Source organism: Macrosteles quadrilineatus, unplaced genomic scaffold, assembly GCF_028750875.1.
Source record: "Macrosteles quadrilineatus isolate MER2022 unplaced genomic scaffold, UCM_ALF_1.0 Scaffold_8__2_contigs__length_117827958, whole genome shotgun sequence".
Lineage (NCBI taxonomy): Eukaryota > Metazoa > Arthropoda > Insecta > Hemiptera > Cicadellidae > Macrosteles > Macrosteles quadrilineatus.
In genome coordinates this window covers 93,316,705-93,335,815 of record NW_026542601.1, presented here as the reverse complement: position 1 = coordinate 93,335,815, position 19,111 = coordinate 93,316,705, and the positions used below count along the sequence as shown (strand labels likewise).

Sequence of the window (19,111 nt, the reverse complement as noted above, 5' to 3'; positions counted from 1 at the left end):
GGTAGCCTAGGCAAGCTAGGTTGATGACCTATGGTCAGGCTACCTCGGAAGCGTGCTGGAGGTGTTTTTTTAACACTGAGAGCTTTGCACTCAGTAGCTATTGAGGTTCAATAAATAGGCAACCTGAGGTTGAGAAAGGGGTCAGTCGGCCAGGGCAGGGTGCCCAGAAGAGTTGGGTGAGTACTGGTTGCTCTATTTTAGGGTTAGGCCCTTTAGCCGGGAGTTTTGCAAAGGTAAAGTTTTATTTAAAGGGGATTTTGAGTTCAATAGGGAGTGGTGTGTTTTGTGGTTTAGATGAGAGAAACTCTTTTGGGTTTGATATTCTATTGATTATAAATTACATGGCAGTAGATCGATTTTTTGGGGGATATTATATTCAGAGTTTTAGCTGTCTCCAGGACCTTTCCAGTTAGCCATTCATTAGTGGGTTTGTTGTTAATAATGGTTTTATTGTTGTATAGAATAGTTAATTACTTTGAGATAATAAAAAGGTTTAGTACTTTGAATTTAATCTGGTCCTCTCATTTGACAGCCATCCAACTCCTAGCTAAATTCATATAAGGTTAAAGATCCGGGTTTTACTAAAGCTACGCTCCCATGTGTATATGCAAGATAACCTGTGAAGTGTGAGGGGGTTTCCTGCATATCACAGTATGCTTTTAGTTACTTTACTCTTCACGTGTTTTATTGTTTATAGTTAATAAATTAAGGTACAAGTTTAGCTGATAGTCTTGTATTTAATTTAATCATTTGTTTTAGTGTGGATGTTTACGTGGAAGACAGACTAACCCACCAGGGTCCATACCCAGTACAGGTGTCTCCTTCAATGACTGTCGCTCAGCTCAAGGTAAAATTATGGGTATTTGTGACGCATAGCGGCACGCTATATTTTTTATAGTGTGTGCATTTCGCGAAGCCGGGCTGCATGTTCCCGTTGTTGCCTGCCGCGATTGCATCAACGTCTCTCCCCACTTCCCCACCTACGTCGACTCCTCTCCTCTTGTTTGCTAAACCAACCTCGACACGGAAAACAACCTGAAATAACTCCGACCGTCTCTCTCGTCATAAATGGATAAGTTTATTTGTAATTAATATGTAGGAATAAGTTAAAATTATGGTTGGCTAAGTCAGGAAACAAACGGGGAGCCTTTCTGGCTCACCCGACCATTGAAATGTAGGAAATCACAACTTAGTAGGTTGGGTGCCTTCTGCACCCAACGTTCTTAAACATGAAATATTAAACCACATGTTCCCAGAATATGGCTTAGCAATTATCCATCAAATTCATGCATATTAACCGTTCAGTATTCAATTTACATATTATTTCCCTCACTCATCAATATTAGTAAGTGATTATCCAAGTTCAGTTCATAGTTGGAAGGATAGGTAAATACTTAAATAGTTAGTTCAATTAGTGCAAATCAAAGCTGGCTAGGCAAGTGTTCTGATCTGGGTAAAAGGTCTCCGTCCCTCTGGTCCCCAGCAATCTTCCTAATTTTATTGGTAGCAGATTCAGCACGCTTAAATTAAGTTTGGTCCAGACACACCTATTCCTAACCTATTAGCATTACCCTGTTTATTCCCTCCTGATTACCCAAATTCCCTCCTCCATACCATACCATTAACCCCCATCAATCACCCCCACCCAACGGCCCCCGGCTACATATTGAAACACCTTGTTTTACGACTTTAGGCAGTTGTATTAATCAAAATGACCAAATTGTTACAGATTTATGTGGACTAGACAAACAATAAACACTTTTTGAGTCCTTTTTGAGATTAGTAAATAAATTCACCTGTCCTGTTCTTGGCTAGTACACTGCTAGTGACAGAATTGCAGGGAAACAAATGTTACCTACAACATACATAATGCCTTTGCTTCTTAGATCTTGAGTTTTATAGAGCGCGCTGCTGTTAATTTTATAGTTCCAGTACTTTGTTGAAATTGATTATGGAGTTCTTGGCTAGTCCACCAATTTGAATGCCAAAATAAGTTAATGAATCATTGTAATGGGCAGGGCCGGATTTCCCAATAGGCCCGGGCCTATGGGCGCGAGCTCCCAAAGGGCGCACGGCCGAGAGGAAATTTTTTTGAATATCTAAAAATAAAAGTAAATAATTGATAAAAACTCTGGCTAATAAATCATTCTGATTCTTAAGTTCATAGGAAGAAATAATTGTTAGAGAATTTAAACTATTTTTCAGAATTATGCATCAATTTCATTACAACATTGGTAACGAACATTGGTTATACGGGTAGGATGTAGGGTTGACGAGTGCCCGAGCGGTACCACAGAAAACATACTTCTGTGACGGTACGCATCGCTACTGCACTGCCACTATGCTGGCTCTGCGCTACTGATCGGAGTGTATGGGGCGCATGCATTCTAGACACTGTTACCACCCTCACCTCACAAAAAAATTAACTAATCTTTTGATTAGTTAACATCAATCTGCAGTATCAAGTTAAAATATATCATACGATGTGTTGAATATTAAAAAAAACCATGAATGTATCTTTAAAATCAACGAAAAAATATTAATCTCAGTTTGCAATAGGTTTTAGAAAAAATCAATACCCTCCAAAGCACCATTAATGCTGTCCTTTACCTCAGACCTAAGGATCGGTATGGTTGGCCGGAATATTGTTCTGTTTTGCTTTGGAAATTTAACCTAGATACAGTACGACCATAGATTAAATATAACTCAAGTAGACTTCTTATCACATTGTTAATTCAAAAGTTTTTTCATGTCTAGTTCATGTTGGTGACACTGGACATTAGTTTTGAGAGTTTTGACATAATTTTGTTTCTATTATTTTAGGGTTAGTTATGTGTGTTTTAATTTCTTGTAATATAACCAGGAGACGATCTATTGTTTATGATTAGATCATTTTATTTTGGATAAACTAGGTTTAAATAACAAGAATTGTTTTCAGCTAATCCATAATGATGACAAATCCACAAATCTACTAAAAGAGTTTGATTAATCTATGGTATCACGTACTGTATGGAGTTAATGTTTTTGGACCTGAAATTGGAATCAATGGCCATGTTTTTTGCAGGAATGCTCGGTCGGTTGAGTTTTTTTGTTTCAGTCCCACAAACTTGAGCATTTACTTAAAGCATAAAATTGCTAAAGTTGTTTAAGACGGCATTTTGTTAAGAAACAAGTCAATTCTTCAAAAAACTTGCAATGATAAAATTCCGACGAGGAGTGGTATTCAAGCAATTAACTTAGGCCTATGGGCATGATATAGTTTTTAATAAAGGCTTGAAGGAAAGTAGGCCTAACTGTGACCAGACTAGGGGGCGGAAAATTATTTGGGCCTAGGGGCGCCAAAATGCTAGATACAGCCCTGGTAATGGGAATCAGAAATGCCGTTGATGCTGTGCAACACAAAGCTTAATCTTACTAATATTACCAACCACATCTGATGCTTTAAACAAATCACTTGTACCCTTTCAGTTGAATTTTACACAGCTCATAAAGCTGTGCAATCCTTCGTGCAATCAATTCGTTATCAGCTTGACTCTCCATTCCCCATTTTCATTTGTTGGTTCAAAGATTTTCCTAAGACACCTGTTAGTGAATTTAAGTATTTCCCATGTAGAACCTATTGTTGAATGATCCTAATATAATTTGTCTTTGTCAACGTTACAGGCTAAAGTGGAAGCTCAGTTTGAGATCCCTGCGGCTGTACAGAGATGGATACTCGGCAAACAGTTGGCAACCGACGATCGATCGACTCTTCAACAACACAACGTGACTCAACAACACTGTCCTGTCTTCCTCTACTTAGTGGCTCCAGGTAATAAACCTGTTATTATTACTGTATTACCAAATAGTTGCTTTGTTTGTGCCAACTGTGTTTCACAACGGGGTGAGGGAGGACACAAAAAATAATAATAGGTTCTTTAAACCTACTGAAAAAACACACCCACCATGGATTATAGAGAGCTCAACCTCAACTGTACTGCTTATTTAAGTCAATATTGTGACGTCCATTTCCACACTGATTAATAAAACACCAGTTAAAATGATCAGGTTCAAGTAACTTTAAACAGTGATAAGTGTCCGGATAAACCTTAGTGCGGAGATCTGCCTCATCCGTACATGGTTTGCGTTTATGGAATGTGTAATTAGCAGTATGGCCGAATAAAAAATCTATTAACTGTAGGCCTATTGGAATTTAAAATAGAAAATATATGGTAAGAGGTTAACTTAGGGAAAAGTAAACCAACAGTTATAAATACAAAGAAATGGAACAACTGATGTGTATACAATATTTGACATGTGACTAAATGATTAAATACAACTATATGATTACAATACTTTGATTAGGTCAATTCCAGGCCCAGTTACAATCCATTAAAAAGCTTCCGACTTTTTTTGGGGTAAAACCAGCAACTTCATGGTTAAACTTTGTTCCTGAAATTTAATTGCAGGAAATTCAGTTTGAGCTTTCTTGTTCCGTGTTCGGAAAATAATACGAGACTAATCGTCACATAGTGGTCAGGACTGGCTAGTATAGTAGTCCGTAATTTAAAGAATCGCAGGTTTCAGATTTGAACTAGCTCTCTTGAGTGTAAGCTGTACTGAAGCTTAATGGAAACCTTAATTTACAGACTATTGTATCATTACTATACACAAATGTTTGATGTATGATTTTGTCCAACATCTTTAGAGTCAGAAACGACAAAGACGGCAGAATTAGTCGCAGAGAGAGAGCCAGAGGAAGCCATAGCTATAGCAGCAGGAACTACGCCAACACAACCTAATGGCAGAGGCTGGTACTATAATGATGAGGAGGACCACTACAGCCTGTGTGAGAGTGAAGTCACGGAACACTCCAGGTAAAAAAACGTTTTACCAAACTGACACATACTTTATTCGACATTAGCACTGACATACCTAATTTCATTAAATTTAGACCACATGTAAACTTGTACATTTTTATGATATTGTAGGCTACAAGGAAAATCACAATATTTTTAATAACTTTTGAACAGCGTTGAATAATTTTCACAGAGTTGGGGGTTGTGTCATTTTGTCATCAACAGGGTTAAAAAGACTAAAATATACTAAATTTCAATCAAAATCGTTAGAGCGATTTTTTTGAATTTGGACCGAAGGTGTGAAGGATCTGGACCAGAGGTGTGATGGATTAAATCATTCGTCATATTGATTTAACCTCCTTACCGTCACTCAACAGAGCAATTTTAATTGAACGTGTAACAAAAGTTCTTGTTTGTGAAGGGCTAGTAATAGTATAATTTTATAATAGTTATAAAAAAATAAACAATGAGACTTGAAAATAAAAATACAAACTTGTGAGACAAAGAAATAAATCAGTAAATTAATATGTACTGTATGTAAAAAAAAATAAGTTGGCATTTAAAGGTTTTATGTAAACGATTTTATGTAAAGGAAAAAAACACTGGTTGTACTTTTAACTATCCTTAGGACCACACTTCTCTTTTATAGTTTTTAGCTATCAGTCATCTTTCTGTATACAGAGATATATGATGAATGGTTTTTGTAACTATAGCAAAGGCAGCAGTCCAGAGCCTAGAGTAGAATCTCCACCAGAGCAAGTACCTGACGTAGTGGAAGAAGCTCTCGTAGTCTTCCCTGTGAATCAACCTGAGGAAGCAGTAGAAGATGTAGGGGTAGAAGCAAACGGAGCTACAGGACCAGACCCATTACCAACTCCAACTACTGTTGTTGACTGTCAGGCTACAGGTTGGGCTTTGTATTTTTTTTATTTGAAACCACAAATGGTCGGGCTAACTAGTTTTGTAAACTCAGTAGTGTAAGAGGTTGTCAGTTGAAAACATAGTAAGTATAGTAGTTTTCCATTTGCTCAAAACACTTGGACATCAGATCTTCTTTATGACGTCCTATAGCATATAACATGTTTTGAAAAAATGGAGCAAAGAAAAACTAAACAGGTGGTCCTCTGTAGTGTATTTATAGATAAAGATAAAGCAAGGTGGTGGAGTTATATGAACAACTAGAGATAAATCAACTAACTGGAAATTGAACATTTTCACAAACACAAAATGGCAAACAGAATGGCAAGAGCACTATCTGGTCTGTTTCAAGTTAGTTTAAAAAGCAAAATTTTTATCTATTATGACTATTTACTGTCATTACCAGGTGTGTGAACTATCGTTGTACCAAGGCTTCACTAACACTGGACAGATTTGAAGGGTCTCAATTGTTGTTGTTCCAATCTACTGATTGTTGTGTTGTATGTTGTAAGGCTGGAAGTGTACTGCGTGTACCCTGATCAACACTCTGACAAGACCAGGTTGTATGGCTTGTGGCTCTGATAGACCAGCTGACTACCAGGCCACTGGTGCTGAACAACAGAGGCTGCTAGAGGAACCCAACACTCATCAGGTGAAGTGGGTCGGATAAGTGAAACCAGTTGGGTGTTTGCAGCCTACTGATACAGAATAGCCTTGATTATCAGAAACAATTGAGGCAGAGGGTAGAAGGGTGTTCAGATAATGAAATTTTTGGACAATCGGACTTCAACAAAATGTCTGATTATATTTAAGTAACGCCTTTAATACATAGGCTACAGAAATTAAACCAATTTATAAAATGTGTCTATGTTTATAGTTTCTTCAGTGGATGTCTTTGATGACATAGGACTCTATTTCTTGGAATTCAATCAGCTAACTAAAATATTAAAAGATTTAGGCCTAACATTAATTATATTGTTGTGTACACTTTGAAAAAAAAATTAATAATAAATTATAACTTAACTGCTTATTTGGTGTTAATTATTAATAGAACGCGATCCTTCTTCATGTTTCACTTTTCTTTTGAGTGTACAGCATTCAGTATGGATAAACAATTTTCAGGCCAAAGAGAAATCTTTAAGCAGTAGAAAATATATTTCTTACTTCAAACTTCTATAAAAATATAAGCCTAGGCCTATTCTATAAAAAATGTATTACCTAAATTGATTTGTTGTGGAAATGAATATTGTCTTGAGTTCTGACCTATGTTATGTGTTCAGGCTGCCGGTGAAGAGAAGACGAAGAACTATCAAGAGTTGATGGTGTTGGAGAATGCAGACTTGATCCCCAGCTCGGAAGCGTTTGAGTGCACGGTGTGTCTCACTGAGTGCGCAGCGGGTGACGGTGTGGTGCTGCGTGACTGTCTGCACTCGTTCTGTCGTGCTTGTCTTGCGCACACCGTGCAGTTCACGGACGACGCCGAGGTCAAGTGTCCGTTCAGAGACCATCAATACGCTTGCGACAGCACACTGCAGGAGCGGGAGATTAAGGCGGTGAGTTGCTGTGTTTATTGAACTTAATTTTACTATACATTGGTTTTATTTGTGTCTACGCCAGTAGCATTTTAATTGAAGATTTACAAACCCCTTTCAGGGAAAACTGTATAAACCAGATTTTTGTGATATGGAGGTTATCAAACATGTCCCTCTTACGCCTAAGTTTGACTCACCAACCAGTAGGCTAGTTACACCCATTAAAAATTATTGCCAAATGCAAACCCAATCGTTATACTGTACAGCAATTTTTTAAGTTTTTTTTTTATATGATGGGGCTATAGCATAGCTACCCCAGGCTACTTCGACCTGTTGGCCATTTTCAGCACCTCTCGAATCTGTCCATCAACCTGACGTGTTAAGATTTTTGTTATATAGAGACCTCTCTCCAAATCACAACTTTCTAAAGATATATTCAAGCACATAGTTCTCTGTAAGATTTGGTTGTGTATTTTAGTTTGTATCATCCAACATCCACTGCTTTTTTAGTATTCATTTACATGATTCCCAAAATAAGTAGTAACTTTTCATCCTATTTATAAAATTAAAATGTTGTATACAATTTGTGTTGCTAGACAACCAAATGTTAAACATCTTTCTAACCAAGCAAGTTGAGACAGACAAGTGTTGTTACTCTTATTACATTTTTGGACTCTTGTTTATGCGTATCATGATGTTATTTGTGTGAAATTCATTATACGTAAACAGTGGCTTATTTTGTATGTCTTGAGAATTGAGAAGAATATTTTCTATTATTCCGAATGTTCACAGTGTGCAGTTTTAGCTGAAGATCCCACATGATCTTTTCTAGTTTCAAATAAATCCTAAGTGTAACCTACAGTATTTTTTTGCAAGTTTGAAACTGTTAATTGTCAAATTGTTAGAACATTCAAAACTTTTTAATACGTTCAATATGGCTGCCCGATGGCTAGCAGCGCTCGATAGTGCAAACATTAATGTGCTGCCTGGAAAAGTGTGCGAAAAAGTTTAATTTAGTTTCATCCAAATGAGAGGCACATACTGTGCCCCAGTCATTGTGGACGTAGTTTTACAAGAAACCAACAGATAGGAGCACTAAACAATACTGCTAGCCGACCCTCAGTATTTGTCAAATGGAGGGAAAAAGCAGGGGTGAATTACCCGGATACACCATGAAAAAATACTACCAAAAAGCAATCATGCACAATTTTGAGGTTAGGTTCCTTCCACAATGCTATAGTACATTCATTATCGTTATTTTATTGCATGTCAACAGATCCAAGCCTAAACCTCACAATAAATTTGTAAATGTCCCTACCACCGATAAAATTGTCGGATCAGAAAACAAATTATACCAGATTAAAGTATAACACTGCCTCAATAAGTGGCTAGGGAAACAACGTCTCACGGCAGTGGCTAACCTCGCATTGGAACAATAGTTTGTTAACGGCGCTTTGACGAGTATACGCGTAGTGCGCCACTGGTAATCGCTAGCAGTGTCGAAATTACTCGTCATGTGCAGTGAACGGGTTAAAAAGAGCCTACAAATATTAGATGGTTGACAAAGTCGAAAGTATAAACACTAAACAGCTTGACCATGTGAACTTTTTAAAAGAATTACTTATTTTCATAGTAAATTTAGTTTCCTGTTAAGTAATTCTTTTCAAAGGATTCAGAAACCATTAATATAAGGTCGGTGAGTATGGTGAATAGTGATGGTGTCTTTTTGTGTTTTCACTATGAATTAAAAGAGAAAAATTATATTAGTTCTGGCTGTAAGTGATCTAAATAATGTTTAAATGTTTACTATACATTTTTGCTCTATAAAAATTTGACAATGAATAAGCATTGAATTGGATGATCTGTAATGCTTTTTGTTGAATGTGATATCTGTGAGCTATTGACATACCATTTTTAAACCACTTCAAAACTTAAGCTTGTGACTTCATTTTTTAAGGATGGTTTGGTCCACATATTTTACAAGATTACTCTGTAACATCAAAATTACTTATATTTTTCTCCAACTCTAAGTTTCCAAAGTTGACAAGTTTCTTCCAAGTTTCTTGAGTTGACTCGGTGAGATTTCTTCAGATCAAAGGTAAATTCTTCCTTTTTTAAATTGCTTTTCTGTATTTTTCCAACAAATAAAATCTTTACTAACTCCAATGATAACAGTAAATAGATTTGTTATGAACTCATTGGATTCAACTGTATCTCACAGTAATATCAGTTCACCAAAAAGTTTTAAATAGCATCCAATCATTGTTTAAGGATTTTCGGAAGTCTGTTAAAGTGTTTGGAAAAATACAGCATTAATCTAAAGATAGTGTGTGGAACTTTACTAATAATAGATTAAGATTAAGCATATTTGAAAATGATAATTTTTTTATTTTGTATATGGTTGTAATAGCATTAAATTCTACAGAAAAAGTAATTTCGTTTAAATGAAGTTTATATATATATATATACAGATAATACGATAGAGGTTTTACTGTGTCTTCTTTGTCAATAATGTATTGACTACAGCTGGTCCATATATTTTTCATGTATACTTCAGTACTGTATACAGAAGAGCATAGATGGCCCAACCAGTGATGTAACATTGGCATCTACCATCGATGTATACCAATAACATTGTCCGAAAACACGTTTTCAGAGTAAAAACGTTGGTGTTACAAAATCGTCAGTTAACGATGCTCATCCCTACTTCAGTAGCCTACCTATCCAAAAGTCAATTATACAGGGTGTCCCACGAAGAAGTTTAAACACTTTATTTTAGGTATATAACTTGCCTATTTATAAACCGATGGTTTTGAGCTACACACTATTTTTGAAGTAGGTTTTAAAAATATGCTAAAAAAATTTCAGCTTCCTAACTGTAAGTAATGATTGATTAATCATTGATTAGATTTCACTTAAATAAAAGATAAAATAGATGTTTTAAAGAATATGATTGAGAACAAACTGATCAAATGTTTTAAAATTCATTGTTGAACCCCTGAGCTGGAGATAATTATTGTAAGATATATTACTTACGTCAATTCGGCTCAAAACTCTAAATGGTCAATTTCAGGACATGTTTCGTCACATCTGTGTCATCATAAGCTACATCATCAGAAGTTTTTCACGTACGAGACAAAGGGAGAAAATTGGTAGAGTACGAAATATACAGAGATCACAAAAATAAAGATGCAAATGAGGTTTGTTCTAAATGAAAAACAAAATTTCAGCTCCAACTCAATATTTAATTTTCTCATTTTTTCATTCATTGAAACAGCTGTGCACTGCCTCTGTGATAACACTGATAAACCTGGATAAGGAAACAGCAGTCAGTCTGTCCCCCGACCCGCAGTGCGACTGCATGCTCGTCCCAGCAGGCCTGTGTCATTGTCCGTATGGGCTTTTGTAACAACAGTATTATTATTTTTTAATTAAATGTCTATGTTTTGAGTTCGGGGTTTGTGTACTCAAGAACTATGTCGAAGCCATTTTGTGGAATATAAATCACTAGTGCTCAGCTGATGATGACACAGATGTGTCGAAACGTGTTCTGAAATTCACCATTCAGAATTTTGAGCTGAATTGATGCAAGTACTGTAGTATGTCTTACGATAAAATGTAAAGAAAGAAATGTTAAATAGATTATTAACATATAAATACAACATATGATTTGATGTCCAGATGGCCAGGCAGAAGGTATTAGAAATACAATTTTTAACACTAACATTTGTAGAAACAAAATGTAGGCAGTTAAAAATTGTTACCAATTCGCTTCCTATAAAAATTACTTTCCTTAGTTAATACCCGATTTGTTTACTTTGTAGCAGTTTTAACGATTATTGTACAACAACAATACAGTTTGATTTAAGAACATTGGTTGAACTATAAAAAGATTAGGCTAACCTTCTCATGTGCAGTTTCAATAAAACCAAAGATTGAGAATGACTTAATTTTAAACAATAAGTATTAGTATTGTTAAACATCTATTTGATTGATGGGTATTCTAGTGCCATAAAAACATAATCTAATCTTCTCAAGTGCAGTTTAATTGAAACTGAAGTTGGAGGGGTGTCTTTTTTAATCTCAACAAAAAATCAAGTGTGCATAGAATACTTTTTTTTAATTTTTAATTATTATTTAAAAAATTTAGTAAATTTTTGAGACTGTTTGTAAATGGGCGAGTCATATAAAATCTAACATTTAAACCTCTTTGAGAGACACCCTGTATATCTGTGTGTATTTGTGGTTGCAGGTGGCGGATGTAGAGGAGGATGACTCATGCATCATCTGCATGGCAGAGCCAAGGTGTTGTGCTCTCACTCCTTGTGGTCACCGAGCTTACTGTGAGACTTGCTGTCTGCGGCTGATAGAACTGGACCACATGTGCTCACTGTGTAGACGCAAGGCTGACGGCTACCTACTCATCTATCTGTAGAAACACCAGCCGTATTCAACCTGACTCCGTTCAGTATTTGGCCAAGATCTTGGAAGTTGATAATGATTTTTTCATGACCACAGGATATGTCAAGGATTTTTTTTCTTCCAAGATTGTGGCAAAACCCTGGGCAAATTCCTGTGGTCATGGAAAAATCAGTCTTCCGCACTTGTGACAAAACCATGAAAATCTCCTGTGTCCGTTTAGTTATCATCGTCGCCTTCCACGATCTTGGCAAAATCCTAAACATCTACTGCAGTCAATTAGACATTATCATCTCCTTTTTCTGAAAAATACTGAACATCTCCTCTAATGGTTACAGAAATACCATCGTAGTCTCTCGCGATCACTGAAACTTTATCATCATCATTCGTAATTGCGGTGAAAGCATGAATTTTCTGATTACACAATGTTAATATACAAGTCCTGCAATCTCAATAGTAAAATTTCCGTTTGAGCATTCAATCTCTCATGCTTTTAGACGAGGCTCGAAACTATAGCTGCTTGCACACCTCTATGGATATAGCTTATAATGAAACCAAAGGTCGGATGTTTCAAGGAGTCGGTTATGCCGAGGTCGGATATGAGGGGTTCCTCTCTATTGAAAAATACAGTTTTTGCTGCAATATGACAAAAAAGATTGTTAAAAAACTTAGATTCATTGTGGGAAGAAACAATAGTAGCTAAAAAAAATATAGACATGTACAAGAATCACACTGCTAGTCAAGTCTTAATTCCTGACAATTTTTGATTTGATGAAAATTGTTTTGAGAGTGGAAATATTTAAATGTTGTTTACTATTTTTGTTGTTGTATACTGCTGTTATAATATAATTCAAACTGCAGTTTGTAAAGTGGCATATTTGTAAGATTTTTTCATAACGGTTACGGTTTGGTTTTGATGAGTTTTCGAGTTACATAAATAAATGTATATTAAGCACAAAGGATAGGATAAGCACTAAGCAGGCTTACCTTGAGAAATGTAGGCATCCTACTTCACTACAGTAACACAGAAGTGTAGTGAAGTAGGATGCCTACATTTCTAAAGGTAAGCCTGCTCATCCAATCATTTGTCTCCTTAATTCTCAGGCAATAAGCCCTTTCTATTCTAACATAAATGTAGATTAGATATACAATGTGAAATACTTTTAGAATCATATTTTCATTATATGTAGTTTCCGCTCTTAAGACATGTTGAAGATAATCAAATTCAATTGCAGTGATAGTTTTTGGTGTATTTTTAAAAAAGTTTGTGAAATTATGGTGGTAAGGTATTTAACAGTAAATTAAAGAGAACATTTTGTGTGTGTGTTAAAATTCTCAAATACAACACTGCCTTATACATTTATATGGGACACCTGGTAAAGAAGATACTTGGTAAATTTGAGAAAGATTTAATGAATGTAAACACAATTAGTAATGAATATAACCAAATTTATAATTGAGTTATATTTAACATTTCAAACAGTTTTTTTTTTTTTATATTCTATTATTCTAATGTAAAAGATTATATAATCGTACTGATAAAAGTTATCCTCATTGATTAAGCCATGCTCAAGTTCATCACCCAAAACCTACTGCTTGTAATAATTATATTGCACAGAAAGACTTATCAAAGATGGTTACTGTACAAAAATAAATTCACTTAATATTAAAGTTAATATTAGATTAGTGTTATACTGTTATGTACTATTTAATTGATAATGTTCACATTTACTAGCTTTGCCACTGTAATAATCATTGTGATATTAAAAGATATTTTGAAAAACATGTTGTCTTACTTTGGTCATAAATTGTGTGATGGCTATCGTGGGGGGGGGGGGGCGAGAGAAAGTCAAAGTCCAGTTGCTTTGGTATGCAGTGGGACCGTGGAAGGGCAGTGACTGCCAATAACAACACCCCCAGAAAGGGGAATTTTTGTTTGGTGATTATAATCTCAAGTGTCAAAACATTGTCCTTAGTTGATATTAATTTTCTGACAGTGACAAGTTTTAAGTCATTTGTTTCTGTTGTAGTAATGTAAATAAATGGTGACAATGTTTGATTAAAATACAAGTACAAGGTGACCGAGCATTGCTCAAGGTGTTGGATTTCCTGCAGGTCTATGATACTATGGGGTGTGGACTAACTGCTATCGGAGCAGTCACGGAATTTGGCAGTTAAGGAAATGCTTAGACCCAGCCCCTGTGTATTAATTTTGTGCCTAAAAACGTAGCTAAATTTGACAGCTAAGGCCTTTAGAGCTACAGAAATAGGTAATACCGGTAGTTATTTCCAAAATGTCAAATAGTATATTGCCTAAAAATGATAAAAAAATATATAAATGTTGATTGCACGTTCTATAACCTATTTGCAGAAACAAAATTATTCTGATTGTGTCTCTGGAATCACAATCAACTTAAACAATTGAAATTGACGGATCAACAGTTTTGCAAAGGAAATATGACTTATTCTTTTGAAGATGTCTAAAGCCTCTAGAGCTCTGAATCGCAGGAGGCCAGAGCATAAAGAGGGTCATCTTGTGTTCCTGAAGTGACAGAGTTGACCAAGACGTAGGCCCAGTAGCTCTGATCAGCTGGTACCATGTGTCCAGCAGCCCTCACTAACACATCGTACAGGTGGTGACTGCCCTTGTAGTAGCCTGCTAGCTCCTACAATAACATGAGTGATAAGTGACAAAACATCAATAGTTGACCAAGACATAGGCCCAGTAGCTCTGATCAGCTGGTACCATGTGTCCAGCAACCCTCACCAACACATCGTACAGGTGGTGACTGCCCTTGTAGTAGCCTGCTAGCTCTCCTACAGTAACATGAGTGATAAGTGACAAACATCAATAGTTGACCAAGACATAGGCCCAGTAGCTCTGGTCAGCTGGTACCATGTGTCCAGCAGCCCTCACTAACACATCGTACAGGTGGTGACTGCCCTTGTAGTAGCCTGCTAGCTCCTACAATAACATGAGTGATAAGTGACAAACATCAATAGTTGACCAAGACAGGCCCAGTAGTTGTGATCAGCTGGTACCATGTGTCTAGCAACCCTCACCAACACATCGTACAGGTGGTGACTGCCCTTGTAGTAGCCTGCTAGCTCCTACAATAACATGAGTGATAAGTGACAAACATCAATAGTTGACCAAGACATAGGCCCAGTAGCTCTGGTCAGCTGGTACCATGTGTCCAGCAGCCCTCACTAACACATCGTACAGGTGGTGACTGCCCTTGTAGTAGCCTGCTAGCTCCTACAATAACATGAGTGATAAGTGACAAACATCAATAGTTGACCAAGACGTAGGCCCAGTAGTTGTGATCAGCTGGTACCATGTGTCCAGCAGCCCTCACCAACACATCGTACAGGTGGTGACTGCCCTTGTAGTAGCCTGCTAGCTCCTACAATAACATGAGTGATAAGTGACAAACATCAATAGTTGACCAAGACAGGCCCAGTAGTTGTGATCAGCTGGTACCATGTGTCCAGCAACCCTCACCAACACATCGTACAGGTGGTGACTGCCCTTGTAGTAGCCTGCTAGCTCCTACAATAACATGAGTGATAAGTGACAAACATCAATAGTTGACCAAGACATAGGCCCAGTAGCTCTGGTCAGCTGGTACCATGTGTCCAGCAGCCCTCACTAACACATCGTACAGGTGGTGACTGCCCTTGTAGTAGCCTGCTAGCTCCTACAATAACATGAGTGATAAGTGACAAACATCAATAGTTGACCAAGACATAGGCCCAGTAGCTCTGGTCAGCTGGTACCATGTGTCCAGCAGCCCTCACCAACACATCGTACAGGTGGTGACTGCCCTTGTAGTAGCCTGCTAGCTCCTACAATAACATGAGTGATAAGTGACAAACATCAATAGTTGACCAAGACAGGCCCAGTAGTTGTGATCAGCTGGTACCATGTGTCCAGCAGCCCTCACTAACACATCGTACAGGTGGTGACTGCCCTTGTAGTAGCCTGCTAGCTCTCCTACAGTAACATGAGTGATAAGTGACAAACATCAATAGTTGACCAAGACATAGACCCAGTAGTTGTGATCAGCTGGTACCATGTGTCCAGCAGCCCTCACCAACACATCGTACAGGTGGTGACTGCCCTTGTAGTAGCCTGCTAGCTCTCCTACAGTAACATGAGTGATAAGTGACAAACATCAATAGTTGACCAAGACATAGGCCCAGTAGCTCTGGTCAGCTGGTACCATGTGTCCAGCAGCCCTCACTAACACATCGTACAGGTGGTGACTGCCCTTGTAGTAGCCTGCTAGCTCTCCTACAGTAACATGAGTGATAAGTGACAAACATCAATAGTTGACCAAGACATAGGCCCAGTAGTTGTGATCAGCTGGTACCATGTGTCCAGCAGCCCTCACCAACACATCGTACAGGTGGTGACTGCCCTTGTAGTAGCCTGCTAGCTCCTACAATAACATGAGTGATAAGTGACAAACATCAATAGTTGACCAAGACATAGGCCCAGTAGTTGTGATCAGCTGGTACCATGTGTCCAGCAGCTCTCACCAACAACACATACAGGTGGTGACAGCCCTTGTACAGTTCGGCTGCTTAGATAGCAACCTCCTCTAGCATTGGTTAGCATTAGCGTGCAGGTCGCTATCCAAGCGGCCGAACTATAGTAACTATAGTAGCTCATGCTCCTAGATGAGTGAGTGACAAACATCAATTTTTGATCAAGCAGGGCCATAGAATAACCAACACAAGTAGACTTTTTATCCCATTGTAAATTTTGAAGCTTGTTTTTTTTTGTCCAGTTCATGTACAGTGACACTGGGCTCTAGTGTCGATCACATATAAATTCTATTATTTTAGGGTTAATTTCTTCATTTGTGCTTTACCGTTTAGTTAGTTATATAACTAGGGGGTGAGTTATCGTTTATGATTAGAATTTATTATTTGGTTAAAAGAGGTTAAATGACTGAAATAAAAAGAAAAAAATGTTAAACAAAACACAACCTCTGCAGTACACCATACAGAACTAACAATAAAATTTTCTTCAGCTGTTCCATAAGGATGAGAAATCTAGCTAGACGTCCATTAGCAGCCCTCATTGCTCCTGGTCAACTTGTATTTCACTCTTTTTTTTGTAATAAAACATAACTATAATGTAGATTTAATTAACATTTTTGCGTAAACTGGAACCAAAAATGTTAATTGATAATAGCTTTTATAAAATTATAATAAACAAAAAATGTTCCTTAAATTCTTACATACCTGATCTACGCACCACTGTGTCCTGGTAGCATTCAGATATTGATCTTCTCCGCTCCATGTCAAATTTCGCAGAAGGTTTATTGTCATGGGATACGCACAGATAATATCAACTTCCCCATTGTAAAACACAATTGGATAAACCTCGAGTAGTTCTTCTACCCATGGTTTTACCGATTGAACAATATCGTATTTCAAACTTTTATAAACTTGATTTCCCCATTGAAATTTTAGCTTTCCTACGTGAAGTGCGTTGCGAACCTGACTTGACTGAATAAATGTTTGCCAGTTTTGTTGTTCCGTAGAAGGTTGCGGAAGGAAATTGTACACACTCACATCATCACCAACAAAACGATTGTAGAGGTCTCCAGTAAAAGCATCACATGTAGTTGATGCCTTTTCCCATTTTTTAGCTGTTACTTGTTTCACAAACTGTTCTTGATAGTTTTTGTAGATACCTTTCTCAGCATCATCAATAAATCCAAGTTGATAAAGATAACTTCCATAGTCGACTTGAGATATCGGATCGACCCAGCCGTCTCCTATCATCATGGTTGTTAAGTTTACCTTTACTTTGGCAGTTGGATTGTTTTTGTGGATAGCATGGCCAAGAGCCGGAATATAATGTCCAGCATAAGATTCTCCAGTGATGAAAAACTTGTTCTTCTGGAAGTTTGGGAACAGTTGATGAAACTGAACAACCGCCTCATAGAGATCTGCTCCTACAGCCGTTTCGTTGTGAGGGTAACAGTGCTTCCCTGTGAAACTGTAACCTACCCCAACCGGTTGGTCTATGAACAGAAGATTGTTCTCCACGTTCCAAGAATATTTACGTTTTCTCAACCCTTCTTTATAGGACTCGAAAGGACCCAATTCTTCAAACAGTCCGTACATAGAAGTACTCCCAGGACCCCCCTGGAGCCAGAGCACCAAAGGCACTTCTTCCCATGTGTCTTTCTGGGCAGGGAAGAACCAGAAGAATAGATTGGAATCACAATTTTCATTAACAGTGAAAAACCCAGAATAGCTTGTTATGTTGCCAATGTCCGGATCCACTCTTGAAAGCTGTTGAGCTTTTTTGTATTTACCTTTCTTGAGTAGCGGTGTCAGAAATAGAGGGTCCTCTAAAATCTCATTTTCATTTACAGGAAAAGTCGGACCTGTTATTGGTCTGAAATTTGCCACACATGAAGACACTAAAGAACTCAAGAGAATAACCAAAGGCAGCATCTTAACAAAAATTGTTCACGGTTCTGTGTTCACACATTTGACTGATCAAACTGACTTCTCCATTTAGGATTAATATCTTATCAATATGTGTCACTCACACAATCTCGGCTTTCACTTCTATTTGATTGAGAACTTGTTCGATAAAGTTATCTGAATGACATGACATTTAAGTCGCTACTTTAAGTTGACGCTACTACTATTCTTAATGAGTGTGTAAATAAAGATTAATTGTCTATTGTCTATTGTCTATAAGTAAATCTTGACGCCCTTGACAGATAATTTTTAACAATTTCAGTGACATTTTATTTTTCAACATGGGTTGAACTTGCATTTTATATCTGCTTGTCTAATGAATGTTGCAAAAAATTAACACTGTAAAAAATTAATTTTAATTTGTTTGGAAAAAATCATAGCATACATTTGTTAATATCATTTAGACATTTAAACGTAGTAATTTTTCAAGTAGTGTGACCTGTACAAATAAACTTAATTATATATTTTTTATTGTAGCATCAAAGAAAAACATTATAAATTATAGACCTACAGTAAGGTACCTATTCTCTTAGTTTTAATTTTTGCATAAGCCTTGAGGATTACCCAGCTATGTTGGCAAAATGTAAAATTGACAGTTGAATATCGATAAAGGTATTTTTGTTGAAACTGAAAAAAGCTAGTTGCATACAAACTGATTTCAGGTAGCTAATTGTTTATCATTGTCCAAATTCTAATAGTGAACCACAAGAGTGAACAAAACCTGGCACACACGCTGACCTCTGCTCTGATCAACACTAATAAGATGCTGGTGAGCAACTGGCAACTGCCATTGCATTGACCAGTGCCGTAGAAGTATACTGTGTACACCAAAGTATGCAGTTGCATACAATAGCAAATAGCCGCTTGCACACACATACAGTAGATTGT

At 37.1% G+C, this 19,111-nt stretch overlaps 1 protein-coding gene across 2 annotated transcripts in view; it reads left to right on the top strand.

Moving 5' to 3' along the window:
• LOC128999235 (uncharacterized) overlaps positions 1-19,111 on the top strand; it is a 57,611-nt gene that overhangs the window by 33,542 nt on the left and 4,958 nt on the right. Inside the window, exons 7-13 of one of the 2 annotated variants that reach the window (XM_054425633.1) lie at positions 760-847; positions 3,664-3,811; positions 4,688-4,856; positions 5,552-5,745; positions 6,269-6,408; positions 7,037-7,309; positions 11,541-13,556. In XM_054425633.1, the coding sequence (XP_054281608.1) occupies positions 760-847; positions 3,664-3,811; positions 4,688-4,856; positions 5,552-5,745; positions 6,269-6,408; positions 7,037-7,309; positions 11,541-11,723 (1,195 nt within the window). In that variant the 3' untranslated portion in view covers positions 11,724-13,556. Of the gene's footprint in view, positions 1-759; positions 848-3,663; positions 3,812-4,687; positions 4,857-5,551; positions 5,746-6,268; positions 6,409-7,036; positions 7,310-11,540; positions 13,557-19,111 lie in introns of those variants that run through there. The other variant, XM_054425634.1, reaches the window with a different exon arrangement.